This window comes from Semicossyphus pulcher, unplaced genomic scaffold, assembly GCF_022749685.1.
Source record: "Semicossyphus pulcher isolate SPU_LCO1_2020_fin unplaced genomic scaffold, fSemPul1.0.p SCAF_5, whole genome shotgun sequence".
Taxonomy (NCBI): domain Eukaryota; kingdom Metazoa; phylum Chordata; class Actinopteri; order Labriformes; family Labridae; genus Semicossyphus; species Semicossyphus pulcher.
This window is the reverse complement of record NW_027211726.1, coordinates 1,283,902-1,311,416: the sequence shown is the minus strand read 5'-3', so window position 1 is coordinate 1,311,416 and position 27,515 is coordinate 1,283,902. Positions and strand designations below refer to the sequence as shown.

General features: G+C 42.4%; 2 protein-coding genes across 2 annotated transcripts; one reads left to right on the top strand and one right to left on the bottom strand.

The window, feature by feature from the left end:
• Window positions 1–663: 663 nt before the first annotated feature.
• Window positions 664–20,262, bottom strand: LOC138609259 (carcinoembryonic antigen-related cell adhesion molecule 20). Its single transcript, XM_069681895.1, has 10 exons — window positions 20,183–20,262; window positions 19,528–19,857; window positions 15,812–15,975; window positions 15,586–15,712; window positions 13,901–14,179; window positions 11,866–12,144; window positions 11,089–11,343; window positions 10,047–10,164; window positions 2,558–2,596; window positions 664–1,149 (listed from the first exon to the last, which is right to left on the bottom strand). Exons 1-9 carry the CDS (start codon window positions 20,229–20,231, stop codon window positions 2,578–2,580), a joined length of 1,620 nt encoding a protein of 539 aa, XP_069537996.1. The 5' UTR covers window positions 20,232–20,262; the 3' UTR covers window positions 664–1,149; window positions 2,558–2,577.
• A 3,334-nt stretch (window positions 20,263–23,596) lies between these two features.
• Window positions 23,597–25,589, top strand: LOC138609306 (gastrula zinc finger protein XlCGF57.1-like). The gene is made up of 2 exons (XM_069681948.1): window positions 23,597–23,946; window positions 24,126–25,589. The coding sequence occupies exons 1-2, from the start codon at window positions 23,763–23,765 to the stop codon at window positions 25,214–25,216; spliced, it is 1,275 nt and encodes a 424-aa protein (XP_069538049.1). The 5' UTR covers window positions 23,597–23,762; the 3' UTR covers window positions 25,217–25,589.
• Window positions 25,590–27,515: the final 1,926 nt, after the last annotated feature.

The window sequence follows — 27,515 nt, the reverse complement described above, 5'->3', positions numbered from 1 at the left end:
ACTTCAGGGGGCGCCATCATAAACCACACCTCTTTTTCAGCTTCGAGTTTCTGGAAAAACACAATCAATAAAAATACATTATTTCTTATTTCATTAGTTATTTTTTTATTATGATGTTCTACTCTTATTTATAGTTTCTGGGTTTTTATTAAGGCACTTTGTAACTTTGGTTTATGCTATTTAAATAAAGTTATTGTTTAATATGACATCACCATTATCTGGCGCTCAAAAGGGGCTGTTATCAACAGAAATAGCCAAATTTAACAAAGTAAAAATTACTTTTAATAATGCCGTTATGTTCAGATGTTTTAAGCTCAGATAAAAGTTGAAACCTGAAGGAGATCAGCCGAACGGGGAGGGACAGAAACAGGTGACATGTTTGTACGGTGTGGGGTGGAGGGCTGAGGTATTTTAGATCAAACTGTTCTCCAGCAACACGGCCAAGTACAGAGAAGATTCTCAAAATTTACTTTGAAATGCTCCGCTGCACCTGAAGCGTCACCCATCCACTCAACTCCGCCCGCCTGGCACAGACAGAGAGATAAATCAAACCACAAAACTGTTTCCAGATATTATTTTAACCCAGAGCCCTGAATGTCGACGTGTGTGGCCTCTGTGTGTGTGATCAGCCAGGCATCACAGTCATCTAGTATTCCAGTGTGTGTGTGTGTTTCCTCCTCAGGTTTCCAGCAGGATAAAGAGAGTCACTCATCAGAGTCAGTCCGTCAGCTTTAGTCCGGAAAACGTCTGAGTTTCTCGGTGTGTTTAGTTTCCTGAAGGAGGCGGACAAAAGGTGACAGACGACGTTTTTTAACACGAGGAGGAAGAGAAGAAGAAGAGCGGGGAGGTCGTGACCCTGCGATGAGGAAGGTGACAAATCGGTCAAAAAATGTAAAAAACAAAATTTAAAAAATGGTCAGATGGAGAGTGAAGATTCCAGCTGGTGATCCAAACTTTGATAGAGTCTGTCATTTTTGTAAAATCAAGTTTCCACCATCATCCTCGTCAGCCAGAGAGAGACAGAGAGAGAAAGGCATGATGGGAACGCTGGTTTGGGACGAGGACTTTGGAAACCAGCTACACTCTCCTCCAGGCTGCACAGATGGATCATGGGAAACAAAATGCTCGGGTGTTTTGGGCCGGCATCTCCTAAAGAGAGAAAGACAGAAATAAAACCAGTTATTTTCACCTTTTGTTTCTTTATTATATTTTTTCTTTCACACAGTAAATCTGCCTCAAACACTCTAAACATCTCTGCCTGACGTTCTGCACCTCCATCTTTGGTCACCTGCTAAGTTACCCGAGTTACCAGCTGATTACATTTATTAGTCATTTAGTGTGAGTGCTGTTTACCGGAGTGGGTTTATTTATTATATCATTATTATTATTTATATTATTGTATTATAATTTATAATACATTTAAAACAATTATATGTTTCTGTTAGAGGAGATAAAAATACATTCTGATGTCTCAGTTTGAGTTCAGCTGAAAAATAAATTGTTTTTATTTGTATGTTTCTGTGGTTAAAACCTTTTTGTCCTTTTGATGTTATAAAGTATTTTGAATATCTTGGTGATGATATGTACTAAAGTCTGAGTGTGATCTATTTGGTTCATTAAGATCTGCAGGATTGTGCATACTGTGATTAATTTCAAATATTATATATATTACGACTGCACGATTTACAACTAGAGGGAAATTACCTTTTTGCATCTCAATTTATATTTTCACACATTTGTTTTCTTACATCTAGAGTACAAGATGTGTAGGTCTCTGCAGAACCTTATCATAACGCTGTTTATCACACATTTCACCTACATCCCATCTATCAGTGTTTATATTTTTGAACGTAGCATCTTAGCCTCAAACATTCCCTCAGGATTAATATAAATCTTTTTCATCTCATGTTTGTCTCCCCTGATGTTTTGTCCTCAGGTGTCAGTTTGCGACTCTCATCTGTCAGCGAGCGTCAGAGATCAAAGAAAAACACATTTAACTTGTTTCCCTTAAAAGCACCTGAAAAGCTGCAGGAAGCTGCTGCTGCAGGGCTCACACACACACGCACACACACACACACACGCACACACACACAAAGACACACAAAGATTCTGTGTGACTCCCCTTTAAACCAACCGTCTTATCTCAAAGCCTCACAGACACACGCAAACACACAGAGACACGCACACACATATACAGATTCTTATTAGCACACAGGAAGCTATGACCCTGCTTCTACACACACACACACACACACACACACACACACACACACACACACACACACACACACACACAGACACACACACACAGACACACACAGACACACACACACACAGACACACACAGACACACACACACAGACACACACAGACACACACACACACAGACACACACACACAGCAACTTCATTTTTATCTGTTTATCACAAACAAAAAACTCTTACTGATTTACTGTGTGTGTGTGTGTGTGTGTGTGTGTCTGTGTGTGTGTGTCTGTGTGTGTCTGTGTGTGTGTGTGTGTGTGTGCGTGCATGCGTGCGTGTGTTTGTAGACTCACCAGCAGTGTTCAGGACGTCTTTAGTACGGAGACTCGACCCTGAGAACAGAGAGCAGAGGTCACATTAACGATGATGATCTTCAACAGTCTGTGATACAAAAGTTTGTGGATCACGACGGTCCAAACACAGAGAATAAACCAGGTTAACATAAACACATGAGGGAGACGTTCAAACAAGGTATCTGTAAAGAACCGATCACAGGAACCAAACCCCATTCTGTTTTTTATGCATTTTAAAAAATGTCTCTCTGAGAGCATCGTTACCCCTGACACACTTTCAGTATGATGTCATCTCATCACACACACACACACACACACACATTTATTTCCTATGATTTGATGCACTGTGAAGCTTCTAAAAATGGCCGACGCTTGCAGGTGTTACAGGCTGATATACAGAACGGCGCTCTGTGGCGCTTTGGGGTTTAGAGGGTTAAATTTACACTAAAGCATGAAGTCTTTGCTACATCATAACTCAGCCTTTCAGTTAAAGTTTAAGTACAGTAAATCTCTCTGACAATACAAGTCTTACAGCTTTGTTGACATATTTTAAAATCCACATTTCTGCAGTGCAGTCTAATCTCCGTCACTGTTACCTTTTACATCCGGGCTGATAAAGGTGTTGCTAAATGTTTGAGCTGCTCATGAAACCCTGCATGTTTCAAAAGCAAACAACAGCCAGCGACTGTAAGACAGACTTGTTGCTGAATCTTATCACAGATCACGCTGATAAGAGCGGCAGCAGACGAAACACCAGGGGTCAGACGAGCGTGACAAGACAGCAGGTGAGGGGATGGAAGAGACAGACGATGTGCAGACAAAAGAAAAAGAGGAGAGGACGTAGTAAAGATGTGATGATCGCATGCAGCACAATTAACATCCCTGTGGTTGTTTATCCGCTTTACAACTTTACCAGAGTTTACACAGCGGCAGAGAAACAACATGAGAGAGGCTCCGTCAGGTCGCTCAGGGTGGAGCCATGTTTGTTTGTCCTGAGACGCTGTGAGAAGAAGACCAACAGGACTCTGAACTTTCTCATCGTCTTCATATTGTCTCGCTGTGTCGGCCGTGTTGTTTGGATTCATGTAATGTTAGCTAGCATTAGCCACCATGAGCTACTGGTCACCCCAGACCACATGTAGCAGCCAAACACCTGAGTGAGATGCACTGAGCCACAGGGTTCAAAACCGTGCACAAAAAGAGAAAGAAAACGAGATGACAGAAGAAGAAGGCGGAGGTGTGTGTGAGAGGCGAGGACGACACAAACGTGAGCAGCAGAAGACGAGTGCAGACATGACAGTGACATTCCTGCCATTCTCTGAAACTCATCAGCCTCGCCCCTCCGAGGATCAAACCTCCGGCGAGGAAGCAGAGGCGGCTCGTTCTCAGAGAAACGTCCGAGGACAAGACAGAGGACTTCGAGAAGATGCTACAGAGGTCAAAGGTCATCGGAGAGATTTGATTCTGTGTCACATTTAGGTGGAAAGAAAGTACTCACACAGACCGAGCAGGTGACTCCAGGTGAAAGGTCACACCTGACTCTGAACACTTGCTTAAATTAGATCTATTGTCTTTTAAGGGTTAATAAATTACAAGTTCATTTATTGATCCTGGTGCAATTTTAATAAAGTGGTTCTGTCCTCTTGGACCTTTACTGCCACACAGAAATTCAAGCATTGCTAGCACTGGGTCGACTTTCGGGGGCAGCATTTCAGACCTCACAGGTTTGAACCAATAAAAGTTACAAATATTTCCATTTACTGGATCTGAAGTCAACAAAACAAGCTGCAGGTTCATCTGTTTGTATTTATGTAGGGAAACGCCGGCTGTGTGTCATCTGCTGATACATCTCTGGAGCTAATAAAGCTCAGCAGGAGATGATGAGCAAAAAATATATCAGTATCCCAACGTGTAATTATAACGGAGGGGTGTGACGTGAGCGGGTTTCCCCAGCTGGCAGCTTGTTTTTGAACGCAGCATCAAAAGGAGGAAAAATAGGAAGGATGTTTTAATCAGAGCAGAGTGGATTGATCGAGCAGATGAGGTCGAACGGCTTTTTTAATATTCTCCAAAAACTTGTTCAAGTTTAGCAGCCAAACTTTTCTTAGTTTTAAGTTAGTTTGTTTAAAGATGTAAAAATAAAAGCTTTTTCCTCCAGAGTCAGTTTATCTCTTTACAAAACCACAGAGAGCAGACATCGAGTCGGTCACAGGAGGAGGTCTGCTTTGATTTTGATCTCTTTTTGTTTTAAGATCAGACTCAGACTTTGTGCTTCATAAAAACAGACTGTGAGAGATGTTAACTGGAGGGGATCATCTCCTCACATTGCTCAAACTGGTGAGGGGTCTCTGGTTCGATTGGTTTCTCTACTCACATTAAACTTCTTTACAGAGCCAGTAAAGAGCAGAGGAACACTTTTACCTTCTCCGACTGTTTCCTCAGCAGTTCATGGACATTTTACTCTTTATTACTGATGTTCAGGTAAAGCTTCTTTCAGTGTCATTTACTTTCATGTAAATGGATTAACTCAGAGTTTCTCTCTCTTTTGGCTCAGCTGGACACAAATAGGCTTCTGAAAAGTGACGAGGGGCATCTGCAGCTTTGATTTTAGTAGACATGAACATTTTTTCTTGATTTCAAATAAATATTTTTTGTAAGCGTTCAACTAAAATAAAACGCTGAATCTAAAGTAAATCCTTAAATCTATAAAATCAGCAGAAATCCACCCTTGACCTTGGAAATTCTACTCTAATGAAAATGTTGTCCCCTTTATTTAATGAATTTTGGAACAAAAATATAAAAGGTCAAAGGTCAACGACTATTAATGGACAGAGGAAGAGCAAGGAGGACACCAGAGACAGGAGTCTGCTTCTCCACCCATGACCAGCCACCTGTAATTATAAGACCTGAGGCAGCTGCACTGACTGAAAGAAGACCATGTACCTGCAGCCCTGAGGAGAAGGCGGGACTTCCTGCCTGTGATTGACAGCTGAGTGTGAAGGAATGCAGTCAGACTGTTTCTCAAAACACCGAAACCCACACAGACGAACTTAATCCTGATACAAGGCCAGGTTCAGCAGGAGGGGGGTTGTGGGAGTGTGTGTGTGTGTGTGTGTGTGTGTGTGTGTGTGTGTGTGTGCGTGTGTGTGTGCGTGTGCGTGTGTGTTTGAAACTAAACAACCAGCAGAAATGAAAACAGAAAGATGCCATCTACTTCCTCAGACACTCACGAAACATTTTTGTCACTTCCTGTTTCCCACCCTGAGACTGAAGAGGTGAACATAACCTGTGGAGGCGTCTTAAACCTGCACTCTTTCTAATGTTCTGTTTCTGATCCTATAGAGGTCTATGACAAAATGCTCCTCCTCCTCTCCTGATGTATTCCCTCAGTAAACATGTTCCTCATGAGTTTATGGTCTCAGTCTCTAGTTTCTTCTTCAACACAGCATGATGTTCATTTAGTCACTGATGCTCCCATTGAGAGTCACACAGACTAGGTAGAGGGGAGGGTTTAGGGCGGGGCTACCTGTGAGTGACAGGTCACTAACAAAGTAACCTGCTGGATTAATCTTCCCTGAATTCTTTGTGAGAGCGTTCTTGGATAAATTTCTGGTTCTATCCGTCATGCACTGCAGCAGGTTTTTGTCCGTCCCGGATCAGCAGGTGTTTTTAGTCCGTTCAACAACGTTCCTCTGAACTTCCTGTCTGCACCTGCAGGCGCTGCTGGATCTGTTATTTCCTTTGGTTCATATAAAGTTCTTCTCCTGGCTCCTGTGAGACTATCAGAGAACAAGATCTTTATTTTGATTTGTGAGCTTGTGTGTGAGTGTTCCTCTCACATAGGTCCCGTACGACAGGTGTGTATGTGTGTGTGTGTGTGTGTGCGTGTGCGTGTGCGTGTGTGTGTGTGTGTCTGTTATTGTACCCTGCAGAGAACCGGTTTTATTTGAACCCTCCAGGACAAGAACATTGTTGTGTCGTGAGCTCATTTTTCTGTGTTTTCAAATGCAAACATGCCGCTAGAAGGCTTTCAGATCAGCTTCTCCTGCTTTCTACAGCAACGTTTGTTACCAGTAGAGCTGCAGTGACTATCGATTATTTCGTGCTCAATCTAAAGAAAAATAAACTACTTTGATACTCAATTGATCCTTTTTCAAGCTGAACTGTCAAACAACGACTGGTTCTAGCTTTTTTGTCATTTATGACAGAAAAGCTTCTTTACAACTTCTGACATTTTACAGACTAAAAGATTCATCCTGCTCATACAGCTTTAGTTTCAGTTTGATGAGGCGACACAGTTTACATTTAGAATTTACGTTTACAATGAAATGGCCATGACGTAAATACGATCACCTACTTTGATCTAGTAAAACCAAAACGTCAGCAGGTCCTTGTGCAAGACTTTGAAGCCTGAATTAAAGCTGATGTTTAAGTAAAAAAGAAAGTGTGGGCCAGAGTCTGCGACCACCTGAAGAAAGGTAACGCCTACAAATACACCTCTGATTCATCCAGTACAGAGTCTTGATGCTCGTATGTGTCTGCTGCTGCTGAAGCCGTCCTTATCTCTGCTGTCGACGCTTTAAACGACTTTCCTTCACGCCTCTCTGCAGACTGACAGACCGTATGTTTGCATGAAGGATATCACAGAGAAATATCTTCATGCCTTGTTGTAATTAAACCCCTGTCCTCCCCGTAAATCCATCTCTTTAACCGCCTTCCAGCTGTGAAAATCTGCTCTGATATGTTGAACCCCTCCTGTGGATGAGGATGTGGTGAGTTTTGCTGGTATTTGGTCGTAAATGTTTTGGGCTAATTCATATTTTGACCTGATGATGGTGCAAGTAGAAAGCTGTTACAATTCATCCTGAGGGGGTCATAAATATCTGAAAGGATGTGACGATAAATCTCAGAGCAACCTGTGTCCATCCAGAAATCCTTCCTGCACGTTTCTCTCCCAACAAGCTCTACAGCAGCACAGTACTTTACAAAACGTTTTATTCCTTGCAGCTTGAAGGATAAATGAATCTCAAAGTGTCCCCTCAGGTCATCCTCAGGTGGATCTTTCACCTCCACCTCCGCCAACAACAGCAACATGGGCTCTAACAGAACAAAGGCCTCCTGTCGTCACTGTTGACACCCTCTACACGCGACGATGACGGTGATGCAGACAGAATGACAGAGGACAGACGCTTCAATCATCCAGAGGCCCCGGGGCCCAGAGAGGTTCTCTACAGCTGAACACCTCCTCCACCTGACACCTGATGACCTGTGTGGCATCATGTGACCATCGGGCTGCGTTAGAGCTCCGCCTGAGTGTGTTAGAGAAGACGCAGAGGTGGGAGGCGCAGAGGGTTTTTTTGACCATGAGATCATTTGTGTTTATTTGCATTGGTTTAACAAAAACAGCAAATATTTGCCTTTCCAGACGTCAGAAAAGTAAGTGCTGTCGTGTCTGGGTTTGTAAGATCACCCTGAGGAGCACACAGCTGGTTAACCTCCCTCCTCCTCCTGAGCTGTGTCTGATGAACTCTCCTGCTGCTTCCAGCTCCTTGAGGCTGACCAGTGCCCAGTGTGATGAGCCGTGAGCTCGGATCAGTACCATGATTTCTCTGATGGACACCAACTACCGGTGCTCTGTTTCAGCTGTGGAGCGCCTGTCCATCTGTCTCCGCTGAGTTTCAGTACTGCTATTACAGAAAACTTGTATCAGCAGCTGAAACGCACCACAAACCACAAATGGTAGCACTCTGTCAGTGCATTCGGCTCTTTAATCACAGAAATCCCCTTGTGTTGTTTCAGGGTGGGCTGTGGTTGGATCCCCACACTTCTGCACAGCATCACTAAGACCAGACGAGCACTGAAGGGCCTGGTGTAGAAGCCGACAGAGACAGCGTGCACACAGTTCAGCTTGTTCTTGTTTCAGCGATGAGTCCCAGGAAAAGAGGAAGAGGATGGTGAGTGATGGTGGAGAGACCCTGGAGAAAATCAGCTCTAAATCTAAACTTTTACAAGCGAGCCTGTCACAGCGACAAACTCCTCGTTTCACAGGAATGTCTCAGCGTGTCGGAGCCGCGTCTGTCACTGACTCATCTGTTTGTTCTTTGTTTTAGCAGCTTCCTGTTGGGCTCCACATGATGTTGAAATCTGACAGGATGCAGCGCAGGACTGCATCACTGCTAACGTTCCGCAGCTCGACGCGCACTACTGATTAATGTGACTGCAACTGATGTTTTAAGTCATTGAAGTCCAGTCTAATATTTTCATTTGCAACTGTGTTTTATTATTTCATAACTGAGCTCAAGTTCTTCTATCACAGTTTGATCCACGGGTTTGTTCCAGGGAGTACGACGTCTCACGTCTACAGCTCCGTATGGATAAAAGCTCTAGTTACAGGTGCAAATTGAAACGTCATTTTGAACTCGTGTCTTAAAGAATAATTCTGGTACTCTTAAACCTGAGTTTTTCTTTATTTTAAGTCTAAATGACTAAAAGGTACAGAACGTTTTGGAACTGCAGATTGCTCCACTGTGTAATCCTTTGGGGCAACTAGCCGGTTCTAAGTTCAGTTCAGTACAGAAGTTTAAACCAGAAACAACCATTTTATCGATCCCTTCAAAGCAACCAGACAGCATTAACAATTTCTTTTACCTCGCAAAACGCAGAACTCGACTCGTCTGCCTATCAAGGCAGCAGTGGACCAGATACTCACTCGTCGTGCAAGTTAAAATGACTGCTTTGTCAATGGAGTCTGGTGGCTTGGAGAGAGCTCAGACCCATTTTCCCAAAGGATGGTTGCATCCATTGCAGACAGTTTCATAGCTGCAGGCTGAAGCAAACTACTGGAGGAATTCTTGAACATATTGTACCTGAACGTTCACAAAAAGTTCAGTTTGTGAAAGTTCACAAAAACAGCAAAGATTCCCGTGTGGCCCCTGTTAACAAGAAGCATTTCTTAAGGTAGATATGTTGTAATTTCAGCTGCAAATGTGACAGTTTAAAGGGCGTGGCAGCCCCACAGAGTGTGTGTGTGTGTGTGCTTTGAGTGTGTGTTTAAGTATGCGTGTACATTGGACTGACGTGTCGCAAGACGTCGAGGCGTGAGAGGAATGAGGAGAATTTCCAGGAAGGTCATGAAGTGCCTGACACGACTGTGATACATGCAGACAGAAAGAATGACAGATATGCTTCAGACACACACTCAGACTCGAAGAAAGGGGGTCAGATAGCACGCACGCACACACACACACACACACACACACACGCATCTATTCTGTGCAGATAGAGTTTTTAACACTGAAGCATGAAATGAAACTAAACTACTTTTGTGAAGAAATGCAGAGAAATATTTTCAGTCACAGAGTGTGAAAGATAAAAACACACCTGAGACCGATTTCACTACTTTTCTCTCAACATGTCAACATGTGGACACTCCGCAAACACAGCCGTGACTTCCAGCCCAGATGTAGAATTTAAAGGTGAGAGTACTTACGGTACTTTCTGTCTGCAGTACATGATAACAGCGATGGCGGCACCAAGAGCGACGAGGATGGCGATGACGATTCCGGCGATGGCTCCGTCTGAGAGGCCGTTGTCCAACGCTCCCTCCTCTGTAAAACAACATTAACGTTTATCATGATGATCTCCTGCTGAGAGGGAAAAGCTTCATGTAAAGTCTTTGTAAATTAAAGAAGGATCCCAGTCTGCATTTTCTTGAGTTATTGCAGAGACATTTTACGTTCTCATGTGTGGAAACAGCAGCCATGTTTAGGATTCCCAGAAACGAAAGACAGGAAGTGAGTCGATCTGATTGCGGGCGGCGGTTTGTGAGTCACTAGTACTGATACTGGTCAGACCAACATGACAGACTGCACTGCCCACAGTTTCCATTTCAACATGCATGTAACAGTCGGCATTTTGGCACACGAGCATCCACAACAGAGGACAGAGTCTGTTGTGGATGCTGTGCAGACTCTTCACAGGAGGCGGTACACGGAGGACGCGTCATCCATAGCCTGCGTACACAGTGAAAGCCGAACTGAAATGAGACGGTCTGGTCTACCCTTGCGTCAAATGCCACTCCTGTCGCCTAGCAACAGGTAGCTAGCGTGCTAACTAGCTAGCATAACTAACGTCGAGTACGTTTTATTTTAAAGAAAAATATTTTTCGCTTTTGCGCTTTATTGGACTGACAGACCGTCCAACAAGGCAGACACACTGTTCACACTCATCATATTATTTATGTCAGCACTGATTAGCAGCTATCTGTATCTGTGCTCACCATACCTGGCTTGTTAGTTTGTACACTGATTAATTTGTCTGCAGGAGTCAAGATTCTTGTTGGATTTTGTCTGAAGAAAAGATGCAGTTGAGTGGGCGGGGAGTCCGCTAAGTTTCAACAAGCTTTCTGAGCTTGTTTAGTCCGATAAATGAACAACTCCAGTCAGAAAACACCAGGACTAAAAGTTCATTCTGTGGGAAACACTGTGATAACTAACTTAGATCTAGGTTTGGTCTACAGACGTGGATCTTACCTTTGACAGACAGGGTGTGGGTGTGCGTCATGGTCTTGCCGGTAACAGGGTTATGTGCTTCGCATGTGTACGTCCCAGTGTTTTTGTAGGCAGCGTTCTCGATGACATACATGGCCGTTTTGACTTGGGTCATTGTGCCGTTAAACTTCCAGGTGATATTGGCAGGGGGGATGGAGGGAGCAGAGCATGTGAGCTGCACTGGGTCTTTCACCTCTACTTTGTCCGAGCCTGTCACCTCCACTGCTTCAGGACCGTCTGGAGACAAAACGGAAAAAGAACAGGGTTTATCATTTAGTGCTTTTTTGATGTTTTAAACCGCAGCATCGTCTGGATTCATCACATCACCCAGAGGTGCGCACAGCTCAGCTGTCCCCTCCCTCTTCAGGAGCTGTGTCTGAATAGCTGACGACTATCATTGGATTACTCTCATACTGAAGAAAGCTTTAAAGCCTGACGAGGGAAAGAAGCGTCTTAATCCGATCATTTCTTGGTGGACTTTTGGAAGTTTGTATGAAAGATAATGACATCCTCAGAAAGATCGAGACTCCCACATGAAGCAGAAAAGTCATATTTGTCTATAAACCATGTCGTTTTTATAACATGAGCACACATATTTATTTGATTTAAAGGATTTTTTATGGACCTCTGAATGAGTTCTGGTTATAAAGGTGCAATAAAATGTAATCACTGCCAGGACAGACAAACACACGCCCACAGGTGATGTAAAATCATAAACCCTGACACATGTCTGAGTCTCTGAGCAGAACAAGCACTCACAGTTGACCACGATCTTGTGGGTGGCTTTGTTTTGGTTGACAGGGTTGCTGAGCACACACATGTACTCTCCGTTGTCCTCTTTCTGCAGCGGGTTGATCATCACAGAGCTCATGTCGCTGGAGAACACCGTGCGGGAGCTGGCTGCCAGAGGCTTGCCGTCTTTCGACCAGGCCCTGGTCTTCACCGTGCCCGACGTTGCTTGGCAGCTGAGGTTGGCCGAGCTGTTGCCGGCGATGAGGACCCCAGACGGGCCGGCGATCTTAGCTCCTACGATGGGATCTGTAAACAGTAATGAGAGAGAGAGGTGTTACAGTAAGGTTACTACAGTGAGTAAGAAGGGCATCCATAAATCTGAGAGGCTCACAAGAAAAGAGACGCATTGAAAGAGCCGACCGATTTATCACTGGGCCAATATTATCAGCTGATATCGGCCTTTTACAGAGATATCTGTAATCTGTCATATCTGTCATCTCAAAAATCTTATATTGGTCAAAATTAAAGAAACAGAATCCAAGTTATCCTCCAAACATATGGAGCCTACATTTCCCATAATGCAACTGGAAACTGCTTTTAATACGAGTCTGGTCAAAAAAGAAAGCTTGTCTTTCAAACACCTCCGGATTAACGCCGGCTGTATGCCATCAAACTCTCCCAAAGCCCGAGCAGATGACATCACAATGACATCATCAGGGTTTATCTCCCAGGCTTGACTAAGTGAGTATCTCAGCAGTGCTATCTGATGTACATTCAAACTCATCTGTCTATGACTCACGCTGAACTTCCTGCATGATATTTAAAGTGTACCTGAAACAAGATAACGAGCCGAACACAGATCATTCATTCTCTTCATGCAGCTCGATCTTTAAACTCAGCTTTGGTCCGAGACAGGGATGAAACAATGAGTCCCTCCCTCGGCCCTGGCCTTCCCATTTTATGTGATGTAATAAGGCCAATAAGACTCTAACTTTGCACACACATCCACTGTTCGCCTGATCTTATTGGCTGTTTCACATTAAACCAAGTTTGATGACATGTTTCTTACTTGAGAGCTGTATTTTATATGTGCATCTCTCTGTGGGCCAACGCAACAAGACAGGAGAGACTTGATGGTCTCTGCAAGCAGGTGGTAAAAATACGTCCTGCATTAATAAACATAATGGTCTCCTACTTTAAGTCTCTCTGTGGTTTCAAGCCACAGAAAGCCTCATGTCACTTCCTGTCCTCATGCAGACTCCTCCTCCTGCTCTCTGTTATCATGCAGGAAGAAAACACAGAAACGCTGCAGGGCAAAATGTAAAACCATCCCCCAACCAAGCAGGTTTCTCACACACACATACACACACACACACACACACACACACACACACACACACACACAAATGGTCTGCCGCCAACTTAAAAACACCCTCCTCCAAAAGCAAGAATATTCCTCAGTAGTAATTACAGACAGCGCAGGTTCTCTGTGTTTTACACGACGTTTCAACACCTCACAGGTAAAAACTGTGGCGCATCTGCTGACGGTCACTGCCGCCTGTTTGAACTGGGAGAGTCACGAGCAGCTTGTGTGACTAACGTGTGTACATTTAACCGCTTCATGCCACCGAGGTGTGTCACCGAGAGGAGAAAAGCTTTCAGTCTGCTGCTCTCCACCTGCCCGTGGAGTGTCGGTGAACTTCTGCCTCGTCTGAACGTGTGAATCGGAAAATTGAATTAGATAGAAAACTCAACTTTTCAGGTCACTTCTAATAATAATTTAGGAACAATTCAAACCCACGAAAAAGGTTTCTCAGGGGGGAGAAACCACAAACTAGAGGACCGCGCCCACAAATGACATCAGGCGTGACCTAGACTGTCATATTTTAAACTCACAAACATGCTGTATTTGACGGTGAAGTCGAGCACAGGCCGCTCTGCTGACCATCACATCCATAATTTACATCTGTTTCAGCTGCTGTGGGAATGTGATACAATCTATTATACGGTTGCTTATGTCACATTTTGACTGTTTCTCCCAAAGCTCGATCAGGTGACTCACCCAACACAACGAAGCTGACCCCAGGAGAAGAGAGGACACGTCCTGTTTTGGCGTTTGTGGCCCTGCAGGTGAACGCTTCACCTGTCATCCCTAATTTGTTCTTCTCGACTGTTGCCAGGGTCAGGACGGGACCTTTGACATCGATCATCTTCTGGTTGTGGTACCAGGTGAGGGTGGCGGCCGGGCTGGAGCGGGAAGCACAGGACAGGTTGAAGCTCGAGCCGGACTGGATGAACTGGGGAGGCTTGGCAGGAGTGAGGGTGACTTCATCTGGGCCGTCTGTGGAGAAGCAACAAATGTTGAGCTGCAACGATCAAAGTGCGTCCACAAAAACAGAGTCAAGTGTGTGACAACATGACAGAAAGGATCCCTACAGAGATAGACCTTTTGGTTACAGAGGAAGATGATTGTTTTAACCACACACAGACGTTACATCGCTCTCTGCAGTCACACCAGACTCCATTCATAAAAACAACAATTCGCAGCACACAGGAGTTGTTTGTCTACCACTCACTCTGTTGATTTATTTCTAGTGTAGTGTTGTGTTAGATCTGAGCTTACCACTGAAAAATCCCAGAGTCACACGATACCACAAACAGATCACAGCAGCAGTAGAACAACAACTCCCACAAGGTAAAGTCTGGTGTCAGTGAAGCGAGAGATGTAGCTGCTGTTACTCTCAAAAGAATCTTTTTTCACTCTCTAAACTCATTTTTACAAGAAAAAATATTTCTCATATTTCATGTATGCGTGTATGTTCATGTGGTTTATTATTGATATTATTAACGTTGTCATGTTGTATTAAAATCTGAGTTTCACTGACTTCAACATAAAGCCCGGCCAGCCGAGCTGAAGCTGTGAGCTTTGCATTAATTAATAACAGGGTTCACCAGCGGTCGGTGCGGTTTCCTGCCTTTCAGGTTAGTCATGGAGAAGGAGTGGAAGTGCAGGCCGCTGTGTACACAGCGTGGCTTTAGAGCAGGCAGAGAGGGAGCGCTCTGCAAACACACACCAGACTCTACACTGCAGGAGTCACATGACGGCTCAGACGCCTGTTTATCCCCGAGTGTTTCAGGAACCTGACCAGGTAAACAGTCCTAACTGAGATGCATCCAGTGATACTGTCATACATCTGTCAGAGAACCAGTGAGACTGTGTGTGTCGGGGTGTGAAGGAGTGACACACGCTGACTCACGTCTGGCCTTTGTTGTCCAACAGGTGCGGAGCTCATTCCAAGAAACACACATTTCAAATAATGCAAGAGTTAAACAGTTAAGTCAATAAGGGAATAAAACGAGTGACTGGGCTTGGTTCGTTTTTTAACCAGTGTAACGTAATGATGTTGTAAATTAACGTACAATGTGATGACGCCAAAGACTGAAGCCTTAGCTTTCCGCTGCAAAAAGAGAGATTGCTTCAGCTGTGACGGTTTTTATGTTAGATCATTTCAAGCAGGATAATAAAAACACACATAACAGTGGTGCGTCGTCATGGAGACATCAGGGATCACCTGGGTAACACGTCATTAAATCAAGTAATAAATTAGTAATTATCTTAAGAAGTGTTTGAATTATCTGGTGAAGCAGTTCTTCTGTCACGGCTTATATTAACAAGCTAGTTCTTCTGTTTAGTTCGTCACTTCCTGTGTGGGAGGAGTCACAAGGCAGTGAGGGTGCAGTACTCACAGTAGACAGTGAGGTTAAAAGGGGGGCTATTTTCTTTCTCCAGTTTGTTCTCAGCTGTGCAGTAGATGGGGCCCACCAGGTCGGACCTGAAAACGCCCGTGATGGTCAGCGTACTGGACAGCTCCTCCTGAGATTCAGAACAAAGAGGGAAATACATCAGCTAAATATACTTTAACTGTAAACTAATCAAGTTTCATTCCTCACCTAAAAAGATGTCAAAACTTACGTCTTTCTGTATGAGCCGTTCGCCATCGGCCACGATGACCGTGCTGCCGTTGACCCAGGTGAACTTGAGGAAGGAGCCTTTAGCGGAGCAGGTCAGAACCACGGTGCTGTTGTGCTCAATGGCCTCGGGTACGTTGGGCTTTATGGCCACATCAGACACCGGCTCTGCAGGCAGAGACGAGGAGGGTCAGCATGGGGAACGAATGAATGAACAAGTGAACGCTTGAGACAGATATGAAACCAGAGGAAAGGGTGGCATCATGAATCCTCCAAAGACAAGCTCAGATAGAATCAAGAAATAAATATATGGAAGTATTTTAAAGTCACAAAGCTTCCTGCACAGATGTTTCAAAATAAGCCTTCAAGTCAAATTTTCAAGGGAATCTTTGCCACATTTGTTGTGTGAAGAGCCATCTGACGTAGAGATGCATGATGACAGCGACACCTCTGGGTAACAGCCAATAAAGGCTTAGAACTTAAATGTCAACATCCACCCTTACTGAAAACGTCAATACGATGAGACTTTGATTATGTTCATGCAACCTGAGCCTTGGTGTCTGAAACCGTCCGTATCATACACAACTTTTAAAAATAAAATAAACAAATGAACATGACATGTTTCAAATGTAACCTACGTTGAAATCGTTTTTTATTTCGCTAATGTTATTTGATGTCTGTGCTTCCTTTGGACCATCACAATTAGAGGAGACATAATAGTATGCTGTTTCCACTACAGGAGAGATTTAATGCTCTCAGCTGTTAGGTTGATTAAAATATAGCGGCATCTGCAATGAGTTGGAAAACATCAGCATGTAAGATATCAGCAAAATCTCAGTATTGTGTCCCCCCCCGAATAGAAGTGATAAATTCCTCAGTAGCAGCAGTAAGAGTTTTTCACACCTTGAATAAATAAAGATGAAGTTCAAAATCGGCTCAAAATCTCTTACATGATTTTTTCCAAAGACATTCAAGTAGTTTTTAATGATGAAATCTTCTTACAATGAGCAGCTAATGGCAGCACGATTAAACATGGGGGTGGTGAATCTAATAACCTGCTCGCCCGGGGGCGGTTCTCCCTTCACACAATCCTTATTGTGCTCTAAATTCAACATTTGAATGGAGTGAATGAAGGCGGCAGTGACAACCGCAGCAACTAGACCTGCTGGACTCGTTCTGAGTAATCATGGAGCTCCATTTCTGAATGCGACGGCTCTTTATTGAGGATTAGGCAACTGTAGGTGTGTGTGAACAATGTGAAGGAGTGGAAACCTGTTCTGAAGTTCATCCAGTAACTTCCCTAAATAGTTACTTTCTCAGATCATCCTTGATCACTTTTCCATAAAACACATTGTCCTACAGGGTTGGTTCAGTGTAATAACACAGTCATTTCACATTAATTATTCTAAGTGTGTGACAACATGACAGAAAGGATCCCTACAGAGATAGACCTTTTGGTTACAGAGGAAGATGATTGTTTTAACCACACACAGACGTTACATCGCTCTCTGCACACACACCAGACTCCATTGAAAAAAACAATAATTTTTCTTTGCAGAGCGTTGCTGGTCTACTGCTCCTTTGACTGCGTAGTTTTTCTTTTTTATTGTTTTATCATTAGTTACACAAATATTCTCTTGGATCTGAACTTACCATTTAAAACACCAAAGTCACACAACACAAACAAACTAACTGATTAAGGTGCAAGAAGACCAGCAGCAGCAAAAAAAATGCTTTTGTCAATGGAGTCGGGAGGCTTGGAGGAGAGTGATGTAACAGCTGCTTCTGCTTCAAAAAAAGCATCTTCCTCTTTAACAGAACTGTCACTGACAGGCTCAGATTGTTGTGTGTGCAGAGAGCGATGTAACGTCTGTGTGTGGTTAAAACAATCATCTTCCTCTGTAACACAAAGGTCTATCTCTGTAGGGATCCTTTCTGTCATGTTGTCACACACTTAGAATAACAATCTGATCATTTTGCAGCTGCAATTTAAGGAATTTACTGGACAATATCCAAAACTTAGTCATTTAGACCCCAAAAATAAGTACAAATATTGTCCCAGGTTAACAAACAAACGTGGAAACACTTCTGAGTGTCTGTCAAACCTTGCGAGAAAGTGAGTGTTACTGTATGAATGAGAGTCAAAAGGTATGCTGGGAAATAAAAGCATGCATACTCCACTGCAAACCAACCTCTAATCAATAAAGATTCAAACGGACATTGTGTAGTAGTCTTTGGGACAGACTTTCTGCAGCATCACCTCAGCTAAGTGATCTATATTTACTGCACAGAGCTGAGTAAAGCTGCAAAGATGAGCCAATTAAATGATCCAACATTGTCTAAACTGGTTTCTTTGTTGTTGTAATTTATAGAAAAATAAAGGGCAACTATTCTCCAGTTGCTGCTTCCTTTTTTTGTCATCGTGACTGATTATCTTAAAGATTCTGACAGCTGATTGGACAAAACAAACATTTAAAGATGTAATTTCATTGTAGAAATCTAGAATCAATCTTTAATTTGAGCTTGGAGATCTGAAATCCAGTGACAAAGCAACAACATGTAAATCAGCCTCTAAATACTCCCTGACTGTTACAACAATGAGGTCAGAGCCTTACAGAGAGCAAATCAACTCCCTCAACTGAACCTATACGCAAACACACACAAACACGCCCACAGACACCAGGAGAGTTCTGTACGAAGAGCCACACCCTCAAGAAACTCCATTTTTACTGTCTGTTGAATCAGACTGTAACTGTCACAACGTCTCTACTGGAGAGAGCTACTGTTTAATACCTCTGAGAAATTACTATCCCGCACCTTGATTTGACTAGAACAGCCTAAGGATGTTATGGGGCCTCACGTCCAACAAAGTAGCACATTATTATCACGTAGAAAAGCGCTCAAACGTTCAACAAGTTCTTATTGCTGGGGAAACAGGTCATGCCTTTTCCTCCGCGACGGAATATAGTTCTCGAACAGTGGCTGCGCTGTGTGGTTGTTAAGCGATGAATGAACTTGTCGTGGCGCAGGGATACCCTAAACTCCATGGCTCCACACCCGTTAACAGGTGTGGCTCGGTTTTCGACGTGCACCAAACTCCATTAGAGATTCTAACAATTTATCGTAAAACTGTTTCTGGGTGACATTATGAGCTCAAAACAGAGACTGAAACAGCTTCGTCTGGATCTATAGAAGCCGTTGATCTGTTCGGCATTAATATAGTTCAAGAAGCAGTTTACAGTCAGAGTTATCACTCATAAAGTTTGACCGATATTTTTTTAAACATTGTAATTTAAAGCAGAAGGCCTACTGGTTCTCTCAGTCAGTGCGAGCGTCAAAATGTACAGTTAAAATACAATTCTGATTTGTCATGACACAAAGTTCAATTCGGCATAGAAGTAGTACTTAGTTAATTGTTTAACAGTAAGAGTACAAACTCAAAAAAAAAACACCGTGTTTACAAGGACCAGGAGACCGAACAAAATTTGAGAGATTGAAATTTAAAGCAGCATGTGTTCACAAAGCTGTTGCAAGTATCAAACTTTACAATTAAAGTATGGTTTCTGAAATTCCATGACAAACTGTTAAAGTCGGCCCACCTATAGTCCAATGTAGTGCGTATTTTATTAATTCAATCTTTAAAATTCACCTTAAAAATATGCTTTAGCAGGCGCTAAATTAGCCCGCATCACAGGTGCAATAACAAGAAGAAAAACTCACCCAGAACTCGCACTTTGATGTCAGCAGTTTTCGTCCCTGCATCCGTTACTGCGGTGATGCTGTAATCACCACTGTCCTCCGACTTCAGGGAGGTCAGGGTCAGAGTGCCGTCGTCCGCGTTAATCGACACCCGGCCCTGGTAATGTGGGCTCACGGTCGGCTCTTTGGGGGGAGTGATGGTAACAACATTAATTTGGTCACTCCCGTCGTTGAAATTCCAAATTAAAACTGCGTAGGACGTTTTGCCAAGTAGCGTTTTTAAAGTCACATTTTTCCCCAGTACTCCGTCCACCGGACCCTCCGGCAGGATTTCTTGCCCCGCACAGCATCCTGCGGAGAAGAAATACGAACCAAATGTGGTTAGGCTACTGTAGAGCTAGTGTGCTGAATGACATGCTACTATAGGAATAACCTACAGTTACTTAAACCATTAAGTCATACAAAAAACTACAATCGTGTTGTCTGGTCAAGAAGATTATCTCATCGTTTCTTTTCTATTATATTATTTTCTTTAATTCAAACAGGCTTCGCCAAGTTTCCACGCACAAACGATGGAAACGCAGCAAAAACATCAAATAGTAACAGAATAAATAACATGCCCTCAGCTCTATCTACAGTTTATTCTAACACACTGAGAGTTTTTATTGCTTCTTACCGATAAAAGAGAGCAGAAACAGAAGCGACTTAACGGCGAACAGATCCATCCCGGACGGTACAAGTCTTTCCAGCAGAAACAGAGACGAAAACGCGGCAGTACCTGCTGCTTTTAGAGGGACACACCCAGACAAGGTGAGCGCGCGCGCACGCACGCACACACACATTCCTCCTATCTCACTTCACCACACTCACAGAAAAACACACGTCATCGGTATCGCGCGCGGTGTGTGGTAATTTGAGGCGTTTTATTTATTCTCAATGAATCATTTGCATCCCTGAAGGCTACGTCATCATGAAGGGTATTTTTTTATCAGTCTCTCGAGTTTGAACATCTTCACCTCATTCGCTTAATACACGAATACACAAAGAAAATGTTTGAGAATTTCTTATTTGGTCTGTTGTTGAGTGCTCTGTGAAATGTCGATCGATGTTTGGCCACCAAAGATCATTGAAGGGACATAAAGTGCTGCAGTGGAAGAAGTGTTACTGCGTGAAAAGGAACAAAACAAAAGCATAAAAATACAAACATTTGACCATTTTTATACAGTAAAAGTTCATATGATAAGCAAAATTACAGTTGCATTAATGCCTGAGCAGCTTTTCAAAGGATATTTGGATATTATTGTGTTGTTATCGGCTGTAACAATACATGACTGAGAGTAACTGATGACTAAAGGAATGCACCAAATGCAGTGCAGTAAAAAGTACTACTTCCTTTAGTCACTACAGCAAAGACAACAGTTTTAATGTTGAGTCTTAAAGTGCACGTTGGAGAGATGTGATCTATCCGCTGATGTTTCAACATGAACAATAACAATAAACTGCCTTCACTTAAACTGTACTCAGCCTACTCAGGTAATTTAAAGGCTTTAGAGTGACTTTTATTAAATCCTGCTTTATGTTTGGTTGTTTTAATCAAAAATCGATCACAGACAACAATACAGCTGAAATGTGTTCAGAAAAAAGAGGAGAGAGAACTTCATTTCTTTAGTTTCTTCAGCGAGTTCAGTGAGACGCTGCTGCTACCTGGTGGGCATACAGGGAAGTCATTAAGCTACAAGTGAAGCATTTATCACTGTGGTGTGTTGACAGTTTACAGAATTTAAAATGGAAAATATAAAGCTGTGTTTTCCCTCCGTTAAATCTTTCTTTTAGTCTTAGTAGAAATATGTAACTGCGATCCAAACTCCACATGCTTGTTGAACTGCTGCCATCAAACAAGAAGAAGAAGAAGAAGAAGAAGAAGAAGGGGTCAGTGATACGATCTGTATTAGATTATGGATGTTTTGTTTATGGCTCAGCTGTGAAGTCATGGCTTAGTAAATTAGACACTCTGTTGTGGGGCTTCCACAGGGCCGGCTCTGCCCATTTTAGTGCCCTATGCAAGTTTAGAATTTGGCGCCACCCACTGCAAATGGTAAAATATAAGTTGTTCTTCTGCCACACAGTAATTTTTTATTTTGCATGCCAGTATGCAGCCCAGAAGAGACCTGATTATTAGATTTGACAATGCGATAAACATCGATTGAGCTTGCTACATGTGTTGGGATATGAGGACATTGTGGGGCCTTAGGCCCCAGCAGGCGGGTCTGGGGGATTCTCCCCCAAGCTCTATTTTGATGCAATTTTATGCACTCTTTATTTTATTCAAAGTAATTATTGACATTTTTAAAATGTGTACCTCAACTGCTATCATTTCACATTTATTGACAAGACTTGGAAACATGTGAAATTCACAAGTTACCTTTAGTTTACTGTGATATTATCAGTTCTTCATTCATAGACACTTACAATAAACTTTTTAAGATAGTTTCTTTGTCTCTTTCCTCTCTCTCTTTTTCCCTCCCTTTCTATTATATGCTGTCTGTCTGTCTGTCTCTCTGTCTGTCTGTATCACATGTGATTAGACGAGTAGGATGAGCTAATTAAACAACAAAATACACATTATATGTAGGTCAAAAGAACCCATCTTACCCTCCCCTCTTTTAAAAGTTTGAGTTTTTCACCTGGACCTGAACGCATCTCTCCTCTCCTCTCGTGAAACTTGTGATGGGAGTTAGGAGTTCAGGTGTCAATTTTGCAGTAGGCTTGAATTTAACATCAGGGCTTCATTAAAAATGTTTGAGGCTCAAGCCAGTGGCCCCCGGAACGTCGTGCCCCAGGAGACCGCTAATATTTTACAACCTCCCCAGCCCCTACTCATAGAAATGAGAGAAATGCCCTTCTGGTTAAGGTGCATTAAGTTGGGGCTGCAGCACTGGGTAAAGCAGGGTGGCTCCATACAATCCTTCCTAGCTAGGTGTCTTTTGCAGGAGTCGTGGGATTCAGATTTTAAGATCAAGTTCAGGTAATTTTTTGACAACAGTGGGCCAGGAGAGCATAGCAGAACATATGGGCTGGTCACCTGTGCCTTATTGGCTAATGTAAGAAGTGGACATCAATCTAACCTTTTTATATGGAAACAGTAATGGGATAGGCCCTAAAATAGAACATTAGTTGAACACAGAAGCTAGATTTCATTTTCACGGATGGTTTTAGGACCCAGAGACTGGGAATGCATCTGGGGTGTTTGTGGCTGAGCGTGGATTTGGGTTTAATAAGCCAATCTCAAATATGAGCTCTGTTTTCACTGCAGAACTGTTAGCAACTCTCTAGGAGTTGTGGTGGATAGAGGACATAAATCCAAATAAAGTATTAATTTGTTCTGATTCAGCAGCTGCGCTTTAAGAGGAGGCAAATCAAAAGCTCGCCCTGAAACCATTAATGAGATTTTAGCTGGATTCCCAGGCATGCTGGAGTTGAGGGAAATTAAATAGCAGATTTCATCGCAAAGGCAACCCTCAAGAAAAGAGAAGTAGATATAAAAGTACCCCTGGGAAGAGTGGAACTTAGAGGAAAAAGTTGAACAGAATATAGTTCTTCTTTGTATAATTAATATCATTTATATATTCATTTTGTTCTTATATATTTAAACTGCTAATGAAAACTGATTTTGAATCCTGTTTTACATAATCCGGGACGGTAGGCAGCGAGATGCACCTAAATTGGTATTGCAATCCGCCAAAAAACACAAAGAAGAAGAAGAAGCGCGATACCCGGAAGCAGTTTTACTTACCGTGGCTAACATGCTAACTCTGTCCGTTACCACGTACATGGTCAGATACAGTCGAAGTGAACTAGCAGACACTGTGTTTCAGCTTGTTTAGGTGGACTGACAGCAGAGAGTCGGGTCGTTCACCTGGTCCGTCTCCTGTACGCTCACAATGTTAAAGTAAGTTAGCGTAATGTTAGCTCGGTCTGTGGACGGCACTCGGAAACAGCGGTAGAAAGAGTGTAGAGATAGAGGTAAAGACTGATATATGTATATTTTGATGGACCCACATTTTCCAGATAGACTTCAGAAGTCTTTCAGCCTTAATGTTTTACGTTTGAAATATTTCCTGGTGGCTGACGAAGCTAATGAGGTTAGCTTGGCTCGCTAGCTGGAAATAGAAGGTAGCCCCACAGCGCATATCGTAGTGACTAAACTGTTTTTAACGGAGTGTCTCTGGAGGAAAAGTAGCTGTGATTGGGTGAAAATGTCTAAAGTCCAAATGCTGAGAACTTTTGTCAACCAGAGACTGACTGCGGCTGCTGAAGAGATATTTGAGCTTTTTGAAAGAACGATAGCAGAGTACGAGGAGGAGCTGTGTCGATCCAAAGACAATCAACACAAACTACCTGAAGCTGTTTTAAACCCGGAAGTCCGTTTACACAGAGCAGGTTTGTACAGTTTTATTCTTCTTCTTCTTTTAATCTGCTGAGGAACCATCTTCAATCCTTTGCTTGATGTTAAAATATTATGACTACCACAACGCCCCTCCCACGATTCACTATTTAGTGCTATCGAATGTTTACATTAATTACAGTAAACCCGTATTTTTTTCCATTGTTTTCCACAGATGCCCAGCCACTGTTGGTGAGAAAAGAGGAGGTTCCCCCTGAGCAGCTGGAGTGGTGCACCAGTCAGGACCAGGAGGATCCAACAAAGCCTCAACGCATTAAGACGGAACTGGAGGAACTCTCAATTAGTCATGAGGGAGAGCAGCTTCAAGGATTAGAAGAGGCTGATATCAACAAGCTCACATTCACTCCTGTCCCTGTGAAGAGTGAGGATGATGAAGAGAAACCTCAGTCATCAAAACTCGATCAAAAACAAGCTGAAGAGAACAGAAACAAGACTTTGCAGTCCTCTGAATCTGATACTGATGACAGTAGTTGGGATTGGGAGGAGATAAAAAATTCTCAGTCTGGTTTAAGTACTCTCCAAAACAATGAAGAACCTGTAGGTGATATGAAATGTAACACTGGAAAAACATCAAACAGCTCCTCTGAAGGTGCTGCGAGCTTTGGCCACAAGGGACATCTGCTGAAACACAATAGAAGCAAAACAGGACCGAAACCATTCAGCTGTCCAGTTTGTGGTAAACGATACCTACGGAAGAATTCCTTAACGACTCACATGCGACATCATTCTGAGGGAAAACGTTTCAGCTGCTCAGTTTGTAAAAAAACTTTTCCATGGAAGGGAGATGTTGAGAGGCACATGAGAACACACACAGGGGAGAGACCCTTTAGGTGCTCCATCTGTGGTTCAGGGTTTGCACAAAGCTCAACTTTGACCTTACACTTAAGAGTTCACACAGGAGAAAAACCTTTCACCTGTTCAGTTTGTAAAACAAGTTTCAGTCTTAGAAACAATTTGGTTTTACACATGCGAAGCCATACTGGAGAGAGACCTTTCAGTTGTTCATTTTGTGGCAAAAGATTTGCTCTGCATGGAAACCTGAGACGACACCTGACTGTCCACACAGGAGAGAAACAGTTCAGCTGTTCAGTTTGTGGTCAAAGATTTGCACAACGTGGAACTCTAAAGCGGCATATGACTGTCCACACGGGGGAAAAACCATTTAGTTGTTCAGTTTGTGGTAAAAAATTTGCACAACATGTAACACTGAGACGACACTTGACTGTCCACACGGAGGAAACGTAGCTGCAGCATGTGTGGGAAAAAGTGCACTCATCTTCTATTTGTCACCATCATGTGTTTAAAGCAGTAGGGGGTGGATATTGATAGGGGTGCACGATATTGGATTTTTTCCCCATTTGTGATATACCGATATTTTTCTGCCAATGCCGATATGTCCTTTTCAAGCCATGATCTGCAGATAGCGATAACGTGCAGATAATATTGTGCATCCCTAGTAATTGAGGTATGATTGATACTAAGGCAGTTATCAATTTAGCTGATTTGTCCAATTGTTTTTCAATAAGCAAATTGATTGAAAAAAAAAGAAAAAAGTAGGTCTGTTTCGTTTTTTACTATCTAACAAAACTGAATGAGAGGATATTTGTACAATGTTTTGATTCAGGTGCTTTAAGTAAAAAAAATATCTCCATAAACTGCCTGTGTGATATTTTAACAGTGTAATTCCCTTCAGTAACACACATGCTACTCAGATGATGAGCAGGTGAACTACAGAGGGCAAAATTCCTCAACTCATATCAGACCTGAACTCTGATACAGACTCTAAATTAAGAGATGCTTTCTAATATATTTTCAGTTAAGACGAAAGCACATGATTATTTTAATTCTAATTTTATTATACTAAACTGTAACATAAATCTATATTCCTTCTATTCTACATTATATGAAATAAGGAATATTACATGTAGAATTTTGTTTATCAAACTTACATTTACATTTTAAATGAGTTTATATAGAACATGCTATTTTAGAAATTATGCATGACTGATATTTTTTTAAAGAAATCATAAGAAAAATCTCTCCGTCCTGGAGGATATTTCTCTATTTACTGCAGGGCATCTATGCGTGTATGTGGCTCAGAAGAAGAAGAAACGGTTGAACATGTTCTGTGTCACTGCAAAAGTACAAAACAAATAAAGAAAAGCTAGAGAAGGAGCAAAGGTGAGGCAAGTGGTGAATCTTAAAACTTTTAGGCATTGAGGAGGTGAAATGCTTATCCGTCTTTCTTCTGGTCTGAACAGAAATAGGAAAACCTCGGTAAAAACTCCAGCATGAAAGATCGCGGAATTGCGCCTTAAACCCTAGTGGCTAACAACCGCTAAACAAGAAGACGAAGAAGAGTACCGGAAGCATTTTTATTTACCGTGGCTGATATGCTAACTATTTGCGTCATTGTTCCAGAATTCAACATTAAAGTCGATGAAAGAATCAGTAATGGATTATCAGTATACACTGGGGAGATGCACACTGCAGTGGGCGGAAGAGATAAGACCTTTGAGAACAGAAATAAGCTCTGACTTTAGTGCGTCATTAATCAGCTTGACAAACAGACCAGACAGCAGACCAGATGTTTTAATAGAATTGCAACAAACACTTTATCGGATACAAATGATGGGATTAAATGTAATACTTGTTTGGATATCAGCTCATAAAGGAATAAAAGGAAATTAAATAGCTGACAAATTTACAAAAGATGAATGTATTGTGGAAGAAGATGTCGAACATGTCATGCTTCACTGATCAAAACATGAGGCAGAAAGAAGAACTGATACTGAACATTTATTTTGGTTTTCACAACAGGGTCATACATTTAGTAGCCATGGCAATTTGTTATTCCAATGAAAACAAATCAACATGAGAAAATGACAATACTTTTGTAATGACAATACCGTACCTAATGTACTAACGTAATACCAATCTCTTGTTTTCAAACAGACCATTGACTGCACAGAACATTAGAAAGGATTTATTACAAGGCAAAAAACAACAATCGTCTACAAACAAAGGGGGTGTGCTAATTCCCTGAAGAACTGTTAACAGGGCAAGGCTTTCTTTCATACACACTGTTTTGAACTGTGCATGTCGGCTGTAATAAAATAAAATAGAATAAATACATGACAAAAAAATAACTTTATTATATAGTCAAGGCACACAGAGCACGACCAGACTAAATAAAAGCAACAGGAACAGAATGGAAAATAAATAAGAATCATATAATCAGGATACCTGGTTAACATTAAGATCACTGATCTACCTTGTTCATAAAGGTTTTAATAGGCTGCCAAACCTTCACAAATGGCTTCCTGTTTAAATTGTATTTCAACTCTTCCAAGTGTAATACAAGTTCCCTCAGCTACCCCTCGAAGGTGGCTGCAGGCTCCTCTTTCCTCTTCTGAAGAATTGCTTTTTTCATTAACACCACACATGATGAAAGTGCTTGTGATTGACACTTATTCAAAGTGGTACCCAGGATGCCCACCAGTGGATCTGGCTCCAGAGTGGCAGCATAAGCCCTGATACTTGC

Bases quoted from the DNA above. Each gene is read 5' to 3' on its own strand.
- LOC138609259 (XM_069681895.1), bottom strand. From the start codon at position 20,231: ATGGATCTGTTCGCCGTTAAGTCGCTTCTGTTTCTGCTCTCTTTTATC. The intron at 14,180-15,585 runs GTGAGTACTGCA...GCTTCTCCACAG, and splicing joins TTTTAACCTCACTGTCTACT to ACGGCCCAGATGAAGTCACC. The intron at 12,145-13,900 runs GTGAGTCACCTG...TACTGTTTACAG, and splicing joins GGTCAGCTTCGTTGTGTTGG to ATCCCATCGTAGGAGCTAAG.
- LOC138609306 (XM_069681948.1), top strand. From the start codon at position 23,763: ATGTCTAAAGTCCAAATGCTGAGAACTTTTGTCAACCAGAGACTGACT. The intron at 23,947-24,125 runs GTTTGTACAGTT...TGTTTTCCACAG, and splicing joins AGTCCGTTTACACAGAGCAG to ATGCCCAGCCACTGTTGGTG.